Source organism: Sminthopsis crassicaudata, chromosome 2 (assembly GCF_048593235.1).
Source record: "Sminthopsis crassicaudata isolate SCR6 chromosome 2, ASM4859323v1, whole genome shotgun sequence".
NCBI classification, from domain to species: Eukaryota; Metazoa; Chordata; class Mammalia; order Dasyuromorphia; family Dasyuridae; genus Sminthopsis; species Sminthopsis crassicaudata.
The window spans coordinates 306,396,608-306,412,127 of NC_133618.1; the positions used below are offsets into that span (position 1 = coordinate 306,396,608).

The 15,520-nt window shown below is 32.5% G+C and overlaps 1 protein-coding gene across 17 annotated transcripts in view; it reads left to right on the plus strand.

Annotated features, from left to right (window-relative positions):
• The window catches only part of CEP128 (centrosomal protein 128), a 495,022-nt gene that overhangs the window by 162,623 nt on the left and 316,879 nt on the right, over window positions 1–15,520 (plus strand). For all 17 annotated transcript variants that reach the window (XR_012486452.1, XR_012486453.1, XM_074289837.1 and 14 more), the window contains one exon: window positions 9,389–9,565. Coding sequence is in view for 15 of the 17 variants with exons in the window: in XM_074289837.1 (XP_074145938.1) it covers window positions 9,389–9,565 (177 nt within the window). In the remaining 2 variants the exon portion in view is untranslated. The remainder of the gene's footprint in view (window positions 1–9,388; window positions 9,566–15,520) is intronic.

Here is a 15,520-nt window from a genome sequence, read left to right on the forward strand (position 1 = left end):
AGTTCATGAATAAGGAAAAATATAATTGGCAGAGCTTGAGATGGGAGTGGGCGCATACACCCTAATGCACTCTGGTAGAGCTGTAGAATAACTTAATATTCTGGAACACAATTTGGATCTATTCTTCCAAACTAATACTAAAACTAAATTGTAAGACTTTCATCATTACTTAATATAAACCCACTGAAATCAAAGAAAGAGGGAAAGGATTTTTATGGACAAAATTATTCACAACAGAACTTTGTTGTACCTATGAACTGGAAATGAAGTGATTTTCTAACTGTTGGAAACTGAACAAAATATGATATATGAATAGGAAGGGGTATTATTATGCCATTAGAAAAAAAAAGAACAATTATTTAAAGACAGATTCAGAGAAGACTTGGAAAACTGATGCAAAATGGCATAGCACCAGGAAAAAATGTATACAGTGACTACAATAATGAAAGAAAAACAGCTGTGAAAGACTTAAAACTGTTGATTAATGAATAGAACGATCAGTCAGGAATGGAAAACTAATAATAAAACATACTTTTTTATTAGCAGAGAAGTTATGTAATTAAATATATTTTTATTCATGATCAACTCAAGAATTTGTTTTGACTCTTCTTATTTGTGATGAGGATGGGAGGAAAGACAAAGAAGGTGGTGCAGCTTTGTGAATGGAAGAGATTGTGGGGCAATAAGATAGTGATTAAAAAAAGAAAAAGAAATGCCAATGAAATATTAAAAATATTTGGAGAAGAAACTAGAAGTTCAGAAAGTGGATATGCACAAGCACAGCAGTGTTGGTATTATTAAGGTAAATTTTTTTATGTTACTTTAAAAACCAAGATGTGTATAATAAAGAATTGCTGTTTCCTATGAAAAAGATGACATAATTAATTACTTTGACAACCATGAGAAATTATTGTCTATTTGACTATTGATGGGAAATTAAAGTAATCCCCATGGGTGCTGAAGTCATGAATCATGAGAAAATTAGCAAAAAAAAAAATTAGAGAAAAGAAACAAAACAAAACAAAAAAGCCCCCCCAAAAGGAATATAGTAAATTTCAGGAAGCTAGGTAATAGAATTTGTGATAGATAGTTCTCTTTGTTTAGCATTTACTTTCCTGATTTATTTAGCATTCAATAGGACTAGTAATCATTTCAGATAGAAAAGAAACAATAAGTGTAAGAGGAGTATAACATGGAGGAATTTGATTTAGGTATAAACTTTATTTTTAGTTATTTTATCTAGATATATTAAACATATCTGAATCTCAGATCTGTTTCCTGAAATTAGGGTATACATGTATATTAAACATCAGTTTAGAGCAGCTGGGAAACTCAGTGGAGAGATTGCTAGGTTAGGAGTCAGCAAGACTCATCTTTCTGATACTTTGTAGTGATTCTGGGCAAATTACTTAATCATATAAAATAACCATCTGTAAAATGAGTTAGAGACAAACTATTCCAGTATTTTTGCCAAGAAAACCCCAAATGGGGTCAGGAAGAGTCAAACATGAGTGAAAAAAATGACAGAACAAAAATTTTGTCAGGTGGAGAGGTGTTTCGAGCACCAGGCTTAGAGTCAGGAATACCTAGGTGAAAATGCTGCCTTAGACACTTATTAGCTATGTGACCTTGAGTATGTGACCCTTTCTGCTTAAATTATTCATCTGCAAAATGATCTAGAGAAGGAAGTGGCAAACCACTCCAGTAATCTTTGCCAAGAAAATCCCAAATTTTGAGTGGTCAGACTGAAATGGACTGAAGAAAAAAAAAAAGAACAACAATAAAAACAAAAGTATCAGTAATAGACCTGCATGCAGAGTAGAAGATCTAGGTTTGAATATCAATTTTTGATACTTGGTATTTAGGCAGAAAAGATGATAAGCTCATATTCATACATATTGAATTTGAGTTGTTTATAGGACATATAAGAGATTTCTAGCCACTATATCATAAAGCGATGGCCCAGTAAAATAAAGCAAAATTTGGGGTTGCCTTAAGCAGCAAAGTTTTTTTTAAATACACATTAACTCATTTAATATTACCTGTTAAAAACTATACAAATACATGTTCAACCTATATAGGATTGCTTGCTGTCTTGAGAAGGGACAAGGAGGGAGAGGGGGGATTTGGAAAATAAGGTTTTGCAAAGCTGATTATTGAAGACTATCTTTGCATGTATTTGGAAAAATCAAATACTATTAAAACTAAAAAAAAGAAAAACAAAAAACAACAAACCTATGAATACCCACCCATAAGAAAAATGAACATTCTTATTAGAATAATGAGAAAAGAACATGCCCCAAGCAATAGATTTTGGGGTTTGTCCAAAAAGTAAATAGTACCACTGCAGGATTTTAAGGAGAGAAATGTTATGGTTAATTCTGTTTGCACAGTGAATTATTTTGATTGCTTTACAACATATGGGTTGCAGAACAATATGGAGCTTCTGAAGAATTTATAATATCTCAGACAAAAAGCAACTAGTCTGAATCAAATTGTGTAATAAATCAACAGAATCAAGGGGCGGAGCCAAAATGGTGGACAGTGTGCAGGTCTTTGAGCTCTTCCTGGCTTCCCTCAGATCAACACCAGCTCAAACTTCTGAATGAGTTTTGGAGTGACCGAGCCCACAAATATTTGGAATGTAACATTTCCAGCAGAAGATATTTTGGACAAATTTCAGGAAAGTTCTCTGAATCAGGCAAGGGGGGAGGTATCCCAGTGCAGGCACAGTGCAGGGAGAGCCAGGGAGGAAAGGCTTCTTCATGCTGGAGGAATCTAGTGGGAGGCTTTTAGACAAAATACAGCAGCAAGAGCTTGGCTACTCTGTCCTGGGTCAGAAGCCAGTGGATCAGCAACTCCTTGTACTTGTGTTCTAATTGAAACTTCTGGGCAAACATTTTGAAACTGTTACTATTTCTTTGGCTTATCCAGTGGAGCAATCAGTTTCTTTGGATATCTTGTTATAATATCCTGAAAATGCTGATAAATGCAATGTGTACTTAGTAAGTGCTATTTGAACGAAGAAATCTAGAAATGAACAAGTCTATAAAAATGCTGTAGTAGTGAAATCCAAAGATGCAGGTATTTCATCAAAACTGAAAAGAACTTGGTAGTTGGAAGAACACTATGGTTAAGAGTTGGATCTTAGTTAAGAAATAACACAAAGTAACAGTAGTTGGTTGGCAATACAATCAATGTTTTGACTTTAGCACTTAAACAATTCTTGAAATGATTATTTGGCTTTTAGGCAGATATGAAGGTTTGGAGTATGTGCTGACTTGTAGGGCCAAAGGCTATTCTATTGTCAGAACTCATGAGGGCAGACCATTTTCAGTAGGGAGCAAGCCTTCCAAGCCAAAACATTATTTCTATTTGTGACAGGTAGTGATGCTGAGAGGAATGCAATTATCATGAAGTCTTGGCAGGTCAAAACATAGCCATGCCAGATGGCAGTTCATTTCTGTCATTGTTATTTTGCTTTTCCCAGTTCTCCATTGGCTTTGGAGTTGAACTTCTTGGTTTTCTAAACTATGGTCTTGTTCACTCCACTCATGTCTATCTTTATTTTTGATCTGCTTGTCTGATAAAAGAATGTAGATTCACAAATTTAGAGTTTAAAGACACATAGATCACAACCCTAGGCTATTATTGTAACAATTTCTTTCCCCTATTGGAAGAAAGTCTAATTTATCCATATACTTAGGTATATGGAATTAACTAAATATTGGGGTGGCCAGGTTGCTGCTCCCTTGACTAAGTTGGGTCTTTGTGATTATGTGGTTACCTCTTATAGATCTTTGATCAATGGTGATCAAGTCAAGAATGCTGGTATTTAATAGATTCAGTACATTCTCTACTGGATTCAAAAAATACTTCAATCAAGGCACACCTCAATTCTGATTTCAGGATTGTGTCAATGATGACAATTCTCTGTTTTAATGTTTACATGAAAATAGGCTTTTACAACCTCAAGTACAATTTTTTTTAAACAAATTCAGGTAAACCCAAATATTGCTTAGAGTTTAGCAAAAATAAAAATTTGTTCATCTAGGACCTACTGGTCTACTACTGGCAAGTCTTGTTATACCTTCTTAACATTTTTTTATCTCTTGTAGTTCATCCCTTCATATCACTCACGTGACCGCCAACTGAGTATTGTATCTTGTTTCTTCCTGAGCTATTGTAATAACTTTTAAAACTTTTTTCCCTTTTATTTTCAGAGGTAATTTTGTTTTCATTACTTGGTCTATATATTTACTTCAAAAAAAAAATTTCTGTTGCATGGGTATTTTTAAATCAACCTGTTCAGTTCTTTATAGGAATTCTGCAACAGCCTATTTAAGATATATCCTTTTCAATAATGGTTAGGCTCAGATTTACAGGCTATATTTTCTTAAGTTTTATCTTGAGCTTCCTTGTACTTTGGAACTTAATTCCTTTCCCTCTTGTAGTTTATGGTGGATGCAGAATAATTTTATATTCTTGATATTTTCCCCCTTATAATTGAACATCTTCCTCTTGATTACTTGCAGACTTTGTTATTTGTCATTGGAATTATAAATTTAATCAGCATGGGTGTTGGAATTTGCAATAAAGTCTCTCCCCAACCCTTGCTGATCCATGAATTAATTACATATTAATACATTCTTTCATATTCAGAAGTTCAGTGCAATTCTTTATATTTTTTCATACAATATGGTATTAAAGTTTTTGTCTTGTAATATCCTGACACACCTATATTCCTTAAATTGTCTATACAATCCTATCTTCAAAATCAATGTTTTGCTTGGATGGAAACTTGTTTCCTTGGATATTATTGCTTTTTTGTGTCTCTTCTTTTTATCTTTTATTTCTATGTGTTAACTCTCTTTATACTGTGTTTACTATTGTTCATTTATTCTCTCTTTTGTTAATTTGTTGAGATTTGCCATCATGGGTTCCAATTTTTTTTTTTTTTTTTTTTGCTAATTTCTGCTGTACAGGCCATACATGCTGCTTTCACAATTTTTATTTATTTTTAAACCATTCAGGAACATTTTGCTGTGGCACCATGCTCTTTGGGAATTTATAGCCTCCTATGTCTTCTCATATATTGATTCAATTTCATCTTATATTGTGCAATATTTATTCATTGATGTCTGAACTAAATTAGCTGAATTAGAGGCCCAGGGAGAGGGGGTAGAATTGAATTTTGTTCCAATGCTGCCAAACCATGGTAACTGATGGTGGAATTGGGTATTGAGTATGTTCAGGATTAGAGATTAGATTTATTAGCTCTTAGTTCATTAGGTTCTTGCCTTGTTAAGTTTCTTGGGGAGTACAATTAGACCCTGGAAGAAGATAAAATTGCTTTATTTCTTGCACACAATTTCTGTTTTAGGAAGGATTAAGAGGGTATGAAAATGTTTAGTTCTCTTTTGACCACTTAATCCAGAAATCCACAATGGCTTTCTGATTTGGCTTCTCAATTCCAGTATTTCTCCCTCTCAAATCCATCTTCCATACAGCTGCCAAAATTTTGGCATTCAGCAGCTCAGAAATCCTTGGTGGCTTTATGGTGTCTCTAAGGGTAAACTACAAATTCCTGTTTTTACTATTTAATATCTTGTACAATTTAATTCCAGCCTTCCTTTAGCATAGTGCACATAATAGTCACTTAAAGTGTTTTTTTTTTAATTGGTTAACATTACATAAATATGGAAAGGCAATATGGTCTGGAACCAGCTAAATATAATGAGTTGAGATGAGTCTTTACTCCCCTTATGTTGCCTGCACTCTCAGGAGTTCAGCCTCCCAGCTTTCTACATTTCATCTCCCATTACTGTTCGTTTACATGAACTCTTTTATATTACTGGAATATTTTTCTTTATTCCCCTTTACCTCTTTAATCCATAGTATCCTTTATCATAGATTAATTTGGATGGTATGCCTAAATGTTAATACTCTTCTTATTCTTTCTTTTGCATTCCCCAACTTACTTGTTTTTGGCTATCCATCCATCCATCCATCCATCCATCCATCCATCCATCCATCCATCTATCTATCTATCTATCTATCTATCTATCTATCTATCTATCTATCTATCTATCTATCTATCCCCTTGACCATTTCCCTTGTCAGCCATATAAATCAATCAAACAGTAATAAATCTTTTTAAAATATCTGCTATGTGCCAAGCATGATGTCAGGCATTGGTACTATAAAGACAAAAGCACAATAGATCCTTCCCTCAATGAATTTATATTTATTTGAAATTTAATTTAATTAAAGTAATTTAATACTTAAATTTTTTAAATTTAATGCTTTTAAATACTTAATTTAAGTAATTTAACACTTTAAAAATAATTATTTTATTTAACATTATATTCTAAATAATCCAGCATAATGTAATACTATTGTCCTATTAAAAATAATGAATGAGCTGATTTTAGAAAGGCCAGGAAAAATTTACATGAACTGATGCTGAGTGAAACAAGTAGAACCAGAAATACATGGTACATAATAATAGCAGGATTATGTGATGATCAGCTATGAAAGCTTTGGTTCTTCTCATTGATTTATTGATTCAAGGTAATTACAATAATCTCTGGATAGAAAATGCCATTTGCATCCAGAGAGCAAACTATGGAGACTGAATGTAAATCAACACATGCTATGTTCACTCTCCTATCCCCACCTTTTTTTTTTTTTTTTTCTGTTTTCTTTTCTCTCTTGGTTTTTCTCTTTTGTTCTTATCTTTCTCTTCCAACATGATTCATAAAGAAATGTGTATTCAAATTATTGTATATATATGAAATCAGAAAAAGGAAAAAATAGGAATGACTTTCCATGGATCAGCATTCCTTGACATAGCTATTCATAACTCAATTTATTGTCCAACAATTTTAGCATGATATAAAATTTGTCTCTTTTCATCATGAGAGTCAGTGATAGAATTGTAACCTTACCATATATCAAAAAATGTGTGAGCTGGTTCAGAAAAAGCTACAGGTTGCATGACTAAAGTTATTACTATATATTAGGAGGTAGGTTTGCATGTTACTGTAATACAGAATACACTGAATGTGGGTTTAAGCATGCTGCTTTCACTTTTTTGTGCTTATTTTTCTTTTCTCTTGGTTTTTCACTTCTGTCCTCATTTTTCTTTCACATGACTGATATTGAGATATATTTAAAATGATTGTACATGTATCACCTATATCAGATTGCTTACTGTCTTGGGGAGGAGTGAGGGAAAGAAGAGAGGGAGAAAAAAATTTGGAATTCAAAATCTTTTAGAAATGAAACTATTTTCACATGTAATTGGAAAAATAAAATACTATTGAAATTTTTTTTAAAAAGTGTTCCAGAGTGCAAGAGAATAAGGACCTAAGTTAGGGTAATGGTTTTGTGGTACAGACAAGGGTATGAATGTGAGAAGTGTGACAGAGGTAAAAATGACAAGATTTGTCAACTGTTTGATTATGTAGTCTTAATGAAAGTGAAGAGCCTGGGTTTAGTACTGTTTGAAATTCTTAGGTAACTGCTTTCAATAAAAATAGGGAAATTTGGAGCACAAGTAGATTTTTTTGGGAAAAGCAGAGTTCTTGTATATTACAAGAGAGAGAGAAAAGAGAAAAGTATAACTTGGGAAAAATAAAATGATGGGAAATTCAGAGTTAGTAATTTTATGAATGTGAATGGGATGAATTCTCCCATAAAATGGAAGCAAATAGCAGACTGGATTAAAAGCCAGAATCCTATAATCTGTTGTTTAAAAGAAACACATTTAAAGCAGAGTGATACATAGAATGGTAAAAGGTTGGCACAGAATCTATTATGCTTCAGCTGAAGTAAAAAAAAAACAAAACAGGATTAGTGATATTGATCTCAATTCAAGCAAAAGCAAAAATAAATCTAATTAAAAGAGATAAAGAAGGAAACTACATTTTGCTAAAGGGTATCATAGATAATGAAATGATATCAGTATTAAACATATGTACCAAATGGTAGTATGCAGATTCCTAGAGGAGAAGTTAGGAGATCTACAAGAAGAAATAGACAGCAAAACTATTCTAGTGGGGGATCTTAATTTTGCACTATTAGAACTAGATAAATCAAATGACAAAATAAATAAGAAGAAAATAAATAAAATTATAGAAAAATTAGTTATGGTTTATCTTTGGAGAAAGTTGAATGGGGACAGAAAGGAATATATTCTTTTTTTCTTGGCAGTACATGGAACTTGTATAGAAATTGACCATGTGGTAGGGCATAAAAACCTCAAAACCAAAAGCAGAAAGGCAAAGATAATAAATAAATCTTTTTCAGGTTATGATGCAATAAAATTAATGTAATAAAAGGCCAGAGAAAAATAGACCAAAAATTAATTGGAAACTAATCCTAAAGAATGAGTGGGTAAAATAACAAATCATAGACACAATTGATGATTTCATTCAAGATAATGAAAATAATGAGACAACATGCCAAAAGTTATGAGATGCAGCCAAAGCAGTTCTTAGGAGAAATTTTATCTCTCTAGATGCTTACTTGAAGTAGATACATAGATAAAGATAAAACAGTTATTAAACATGTATTATATGGTAGGCTCTGTGCTTAAGTTCTGGAAATACAAATAAAAGCCAAAAAAGAAACTATTCTCAGGGAATTTGCATTCCAATATGGGAAGTTAGCACGCAAAAATGAATTGAAAATCTGTAAGGTACAAAAGTCTGGAAATTTGAGTGGAGAAATGTTGAATTTGAGATGCCTATCATACTTACTCCATGGGAACCTTTTTCCTTATGATATTTTTCTGAATTTACATTACCATCTTAGTTCTACCACATTCCTATAACCTAAGAGTTAATAGGATTTTCAAATTTAAGAATTTAATTGAACTTTTCTGTTTTATACAGCTTCAATAAGATAACAATGGTAATAATTTTTTTTTTTCCTGGAGAGTTAGGAGCTAAAACATACAAGCTCATTTAGACTCTTTCTCTCTTTGCCTATTTTTCTTAGGTTTTAAATATATTTTTCATAAACTTAAAACCAGTTTTGTGGTATCAGCTTTTGCTCTGGTCCATTATTGGAAATATGATTTTAATATGGTATAAAACTTCTTTTCAACTATTATTCCTCCTTTCTCCAGACTTCCCTTGGTAAAATAATTACCACATTTTTACCTTGCCAGATACATAGCTCATCAATTCGAAGCTCTACTGTTGTTGAACTCTCAATAGCTTTTCCTCAAATAATGAATAAGTAGTATATTTATTTTGGTGTGGTAATGAGAATAGAGGTTTTCTCCCTCTATCCCATTTGTGGGTTTTGTACCAATTCACAAGTGTTTTTTGCCTTCATTTAATAATTAACTTTTATTTTTGTTTCTTTTCTTATTTAGGAAAAACAGCTACACAATGATGAAGAATATTTAAGGAGAATGGAAGAAACCAAGCACCAACTCAAGGATCAACTCCTTTCTATGGAGACAGAACAGGAATCCATTTTTGATATGTTAGGAAGGGAAATTGATACAGCTTGTGAAGTATTCTCTAGTGACTGTTTGGATAAATTCAAAGTAATTATAATTTCTTTTTGTGTGTTTTGTATTTTTCTTTATTTGCTGATGATTTTACTCAGATTTATATGCATTATTGCCTATTAGTCCAATTTTTTTTTACATAATTATGAGGGAAACCAAAACAGAAACCCTTAATTTTTAAAAATTAGTAACATATCCTTTTGTAAAGTCATGAAATATGATGCTTCTTTCTGTCTGAATTGTTGAAAGACAATGCATGATTATGCCTCTCAGTTACCAGTACTTTACTATAAAAACAATAGTGATTTCTCTCTTCTTTTGATCTGACCTTCAATGGTAGCAGTAGTACAGGAACTTTACTGAAGAAACCTGTGTTCTGATACTAATTCTGCAATTCTGTGAGTAGTCATAGGCAGTATACTTCAAGTCCATTATGCTTTCTTAATATATTTGTAAAAAAAAGCCATCATATAACTAACATTGTAAAACCCTTGGGAGAGTATGTTTGAATGCACATGATATGAAATATTTTGAGTTATTTGAAGAAAATATGCTATATAGTTCCCAAGTATCATTATTACTTCATATAGCAAAGTGCATTTTGCTTATTTTTTTGTGCAAATAACTCTTTTTATGATTATCATTGACCATTGTAGTTTTCTACTTTAACAGCAGACCTACAGGATTGTAGATTGAATTAGAAAGGACATTAAAGATCATCTAATTTAATCCCCTCATTTTATGAATAGTCTGAAGATTTGACAACAATGGATAAAAATAATGAGCCTTATTTTTCAGTGCCTTTTCTGTCCGTTTTTCTTTCTTTTTTTAATAACATCACAAAAATACAGATTTGGAAATGATATTAGAGGTAATGTAATTTCACACCTACCTAAATTACAAATGCTTTCTATAACATCCTCAGTGCTAGTTATCCCACTTCTGCTTTGAAACCACAAGTACAAAGAGAAGTTACTTACTTTTGAGAGGGCTGATTCTTAATTTTGCTTAATTCCAGTTGTTTAGAAATTGTCTTTAATATTGTGCTGAACTCTTCTACTTGCTGGTCCTGATTTGCCCATTAAAACCAAGCAGAACAAATTTCAACCTCTTTCCACAAGATAGCCCTTCAGATATTGAAAAATTGCTATCATGTCATCTGTAAATTTTCTCTTTGGGCTGAATATCCCCAACTCCTTCAAGGATTCCTCACATGACTTAAAGACCACTACTATCCCACTCAACCCTTTTCTGATTTGCTCTAATTGATCAATATTTCTTCTAAAATATAGTAGTTAGAACTGAACATAATACACTTTTGTTTCACTTTTATTCTTCATTTAGTGTTTTCTTCCTTTCTTCTAATATTTCCTTCCATAAGAATAAATGATTTTGGGGGAAATGCAAATCAGAAGATAATTTAGTTTGTACAGAAGTAATTCAACATGCTTTATCAAAACAGTATTTTTTTCTTAAAAAAAAAACCCAGTATCTCGTTTGTCAAAGTAGTAGACTTTTTCTCCTTGAGAAATAATTTTCAGGGCAGTTGGCCCAGTGGATAGGTGACACACTGGATAGAGTATCAGCTCTGAATCAGGAGGACCCGAGTTCAAATCTATTCTCACAAACTTAACACTTAGTATTTGTGTGACCCTGGGCAAGTCACTTAACCCCAATTGCCTCATCAAAAAAAAAGAAAAGAAATTTTCATAGTAAGTTAATGTATATGAATTCAGGTTAGATAACTATTAGATTTATTATAATTATTCTTATTTGAGACATCTGTTATCCTAAAAAAAAAATCAGTTTCAATTAATATCAAATATCAATAATGTCATCCTTGTTCATTTTTAAATATTGCAATTTTAAGATTTACCATGCATCATATATTTATAAGGTACCTGAAACTTATAATTACAAGTCATCAGGTCATATGTTGCTAAGATCATAGCTTTGAGATGGAAGAAATTTTAGGCTGTAGAATATGGGCTTCTCATTTTACATATAAGGAAACTGATTCAGAAAGAATAAATGACTTGGTTTAGGTCACTCAGAACTAGAGTTTGTATTTATTTCTTTTTGTCTCAATCTCAACAGAGGTTGAACAGTGCAGAAATATCACATGGGGAAAAAGGGAAAGAATAGCATAACTGTACACTTGGAACAAAAAGCAGTTGTTTTAAATGTTCTCTCCAAAGAGGACAAAGCTTAATGCCCTGAGGAGGTAGCAGCTTCTTATCCTCCACAGATTTATAAATTAGAACTACAGAAGCTGACAGCAAAGATTTTCCCCAGGAAGAGTCATTTGAAAAAGAGAAGCATAATTGTGATTTTGGAGACTCCCTGACCAGGATTATTGAGACAGCTCAATAATTGTCTATTGACATAAATATATATATGTCCAGAAGTTGAAAATCCAGAAGTTGAAGGGACTTTAGACCATTTACTCTAGTTCACTTTATAGATGAGGAAACTGTTTTAATATCATGGTAATATGCACATAATAGAGAATCACTAAGACATGTCACAATTGATTGCACAAATATTACTGTTACAGAGAACCTAGAATGTATTGCCAAAGATTATGAAATTGTGGACAAGAATGAAAAGCTGCTGGTCAGTCTTTGTTAGTTCCTTACTGTTGTCCATTGAAGGCAAGGTATAGAGAAGAGAAAATATTGATTTGGAAAGTAAATGACTGGCTAAGAGCAATTTAATTAAATATTTTGTGGTAAAGTATGAAATATTTTAGCATATTCCAAAACTTCTTTAAAGTTGCTTGGTTTCCAGAAATGAACATTGTAGTTTTTTAGCTCTTGTGGTCAAAGGCCATCTCTAAATTACTGTTGAAATTAAATGAAAAAGAATTAGAACCTAGACCAAACAACAACAAACAAAATGTTTGTGGCATTTATAATTATTAATTAGGCCATTTCATTAGCCTTTTTTTAATGATATTTTTCTTGTAAACTTGGGGGAAAAAGTACCCTCAACAGCTTTTGCTCCAGATCATTAAAAGAATAGTATAATTGATCCTTTGTTTTTCCAGCCTGGAGAGATGTAGTGGAAAAGGATAACATAGAGTCCTTAGGCAAAAGGAATGGCTTCTTTCACTATAGTAATCCTTTGTAGTTGATTCAGGAATTGTTGTTGAAATCTTCAGTCATTTTTATATATTAAAGAGAAAGACACTGTGATGTGGGATAAGTAGTTAAAAAATGAAAAATAAATGAGTAGAGAATAATTCTGGATAATGTCCATCTTCTTTTAGCTTCAGTTCTTTTGTTTATAACTTCTCATATTGATTATTTATTTCACTTTGTTAAATGTACCTAGCATTTGAAAATCTTGGAGCATATATAACAGTAAACAACTATATTATAAAACAATTAGCTAGATCTTTGAATTAAAGATTTATAATTTTTGTGGATTAAAACTTTTAAAAAATAATGCAAAAATAATGCACATGTAAATAGATGTTTTGTATCCTGTCTTAATATACTTTTCCCTCTCTCTTCCCATTTAAATTGTATGAATCATTGACCAAATGCTACTTTGTATTGGTAGTTATTTTTCATGCATATCCAGGTCCCTCTGTAAAGTTGTAAATTCTTGGCTGTTGAGGGCCATAGCTTAATCTCTTTTCATTTTATTTCATTCATTCATTTGAGGCAATTGGGGTTGTGACTTGTCCAAGGTCACACAGCTAGGAGGTATTAGTGAGTGAGGCCAGATTTGAACTCAGGTTCTCCTGACTTCAGGACCAGTGCTCTATCTACCATGGATTGTTGCCCCACTTAATCTCTTTTTAAACTCAGCATATATTCTCTTATTATCTATGATAATGTCTTTTAAAATTAATTTTGTAATTATAACATTTTTTACAACATTATCCCTTGTACTCCCTTCTGTTCCGAATTTTCCCCTACTTCCCTCCACCCCCTCCCCTAGATGGCAGGCATTCCCATACATATTAAATATGTTATAGTACATCCTAGGTACAATATATATGTGCAGAACCGAATTTTGTTGTCGTTGTTGTTGTTGTTGTTGTTGTTGTTGTTGCAAAGGAAGAATTGGATTCAGAAGGTAAAAATAACCTGGGGAGAAAAATGAAAAAATGCTAACAGTTTACACTCATTTCCCAGTGTTCCTTTTCTGGGTATAGCTGATTCTGTCCATCATTGGTCAATTGAAATTGGATTAGCTCTTCTCTATGTTGAAGATATCCACTTCCATCAGAATACATCTTCATACAGTATCGTTGTTGAAGTGTATAATGATCTCCTAGTTCTGCTCGTTTCACTCAGCATCAGTTGATGTAAGTCTCTCCAAGCCTCTCTGTATTCATCCTATTGGTCATTTCTTACAGAACAATAATATGCCATAACATTCATATACCATAATTTACCCAACCATTCTCCAACTGATGGGCATCCATTCATTTTCCAGTTTCTAGCCACTACAAAAAGAGCTGCCACAAACATTTTGGCACATACAGGTCCCTTTCCCTTCTTTAGTATTTCCTTGGGATATAAGCCCAATAGTAGCACTGCTGGATCAAAGGGTATGCACAGTTTGATAACTTTTTGGGCATAGTTCCAAATTGCTCTCCAGAATGGCCAGATTCTTTCACAACTCCACTAACAATGCATCAGTGTCCCATTTTTTCTACATCCCCTCCAACATTCATCATTATTTGTTCCTGTCATCTTAGCCAATCTGACAGGTGTGTAGTGGTATCTCAAGAGTTGTCTTAATTCGCATTTCTCTGATCAATAGTGATTTGGAACATTCTTTCATATGAGTGGAAATAGTTTCAATTTCATCATCTGAAAATTGTCTGTTCATATCCTTTGACTATTTATCAATTGGAGAATGGTTTGATTTCTTATAAATTAGGATCAATTCTCTATATTTTGGAAATGAGACCTTTATCAGAACCTTTAACTGTAAAAATATTTTCCCAATTTGTTACTTCCCTTCTAATCTTGTTTGCCTTAGTTTTGTTTGTACAAAAGCTTTTTAATTTGATGTAACCAAATTTTTTTACTTTGTGATCAATAATGATTTCTAGTTCTCCTTTGGTGACAAATTCCTTCCTCCTCCACAAGTCTGAGAGGTAAACTATCCTATGTTCCTCTAATTTATTTATCATCTCATTCTTTATGCCTAAATCATGGACCCATTTTGACCTTATCTTAGTATGTGGTGTTAAGTGTGGGTCCATGCCTAGTTTGTGCCATACTAATTTCTAGTTTTCCCAGCAGTTTTTGTCAAATAATGAATTCTTATCCAAAAGTTGGGATCTTTGGGTTTGTCAAACACTAGATTGCTATTTTTATTCACTGTCTTGCCCTGTGAGCCTAACCTATTCCACTGATCAACTAGTCTATTTCTTAGCCAATACCAAATGGTTTTGGTGACTGCTGCTTTATAATATAGCTTTAGATCAGGTACAGCTAGAACACCGTCATCTGACTTTTTTTTCATTAGTTCCCTTGAAATTCTTGACCTTTTATTCTTCCATATGAATTTTGTTGTTATTTTTTCTAGGTCATTAAAATAGTTTCTTGGGAGTTTGATTGGTATAGCACTAAATAAATAGATTAGTTTAGGGAGTATTGTCATCTTAATTATATTCGCTCAGCCTATCCAAGAGCACTGAATGTCTTTCCAATTATTTAAATCTGACTTTATTTTTGTGACAAGTGTTTTGTAATTTTGCTCATATAATTTCTGACTTTCCTTTGGTAGATGTATCCCTAATATTTTATACTATCGACCGTTATTTTGAATGGGATTTCTCTTTGTATCTCTTGCTGTTGGATTGTGTTGGTAATGTATAAAAATGCTGAGGATTTATGTGGACTTATTTTGTATTCTGCAACTTTGCTAAAGTTCTGAATTATTTACAATAGCTTTTTAGCAGAGTCTTTGGGGTTCTGTAAGTATACCATCATGTCATCTGCAAAGAGTAATAGTTTGATT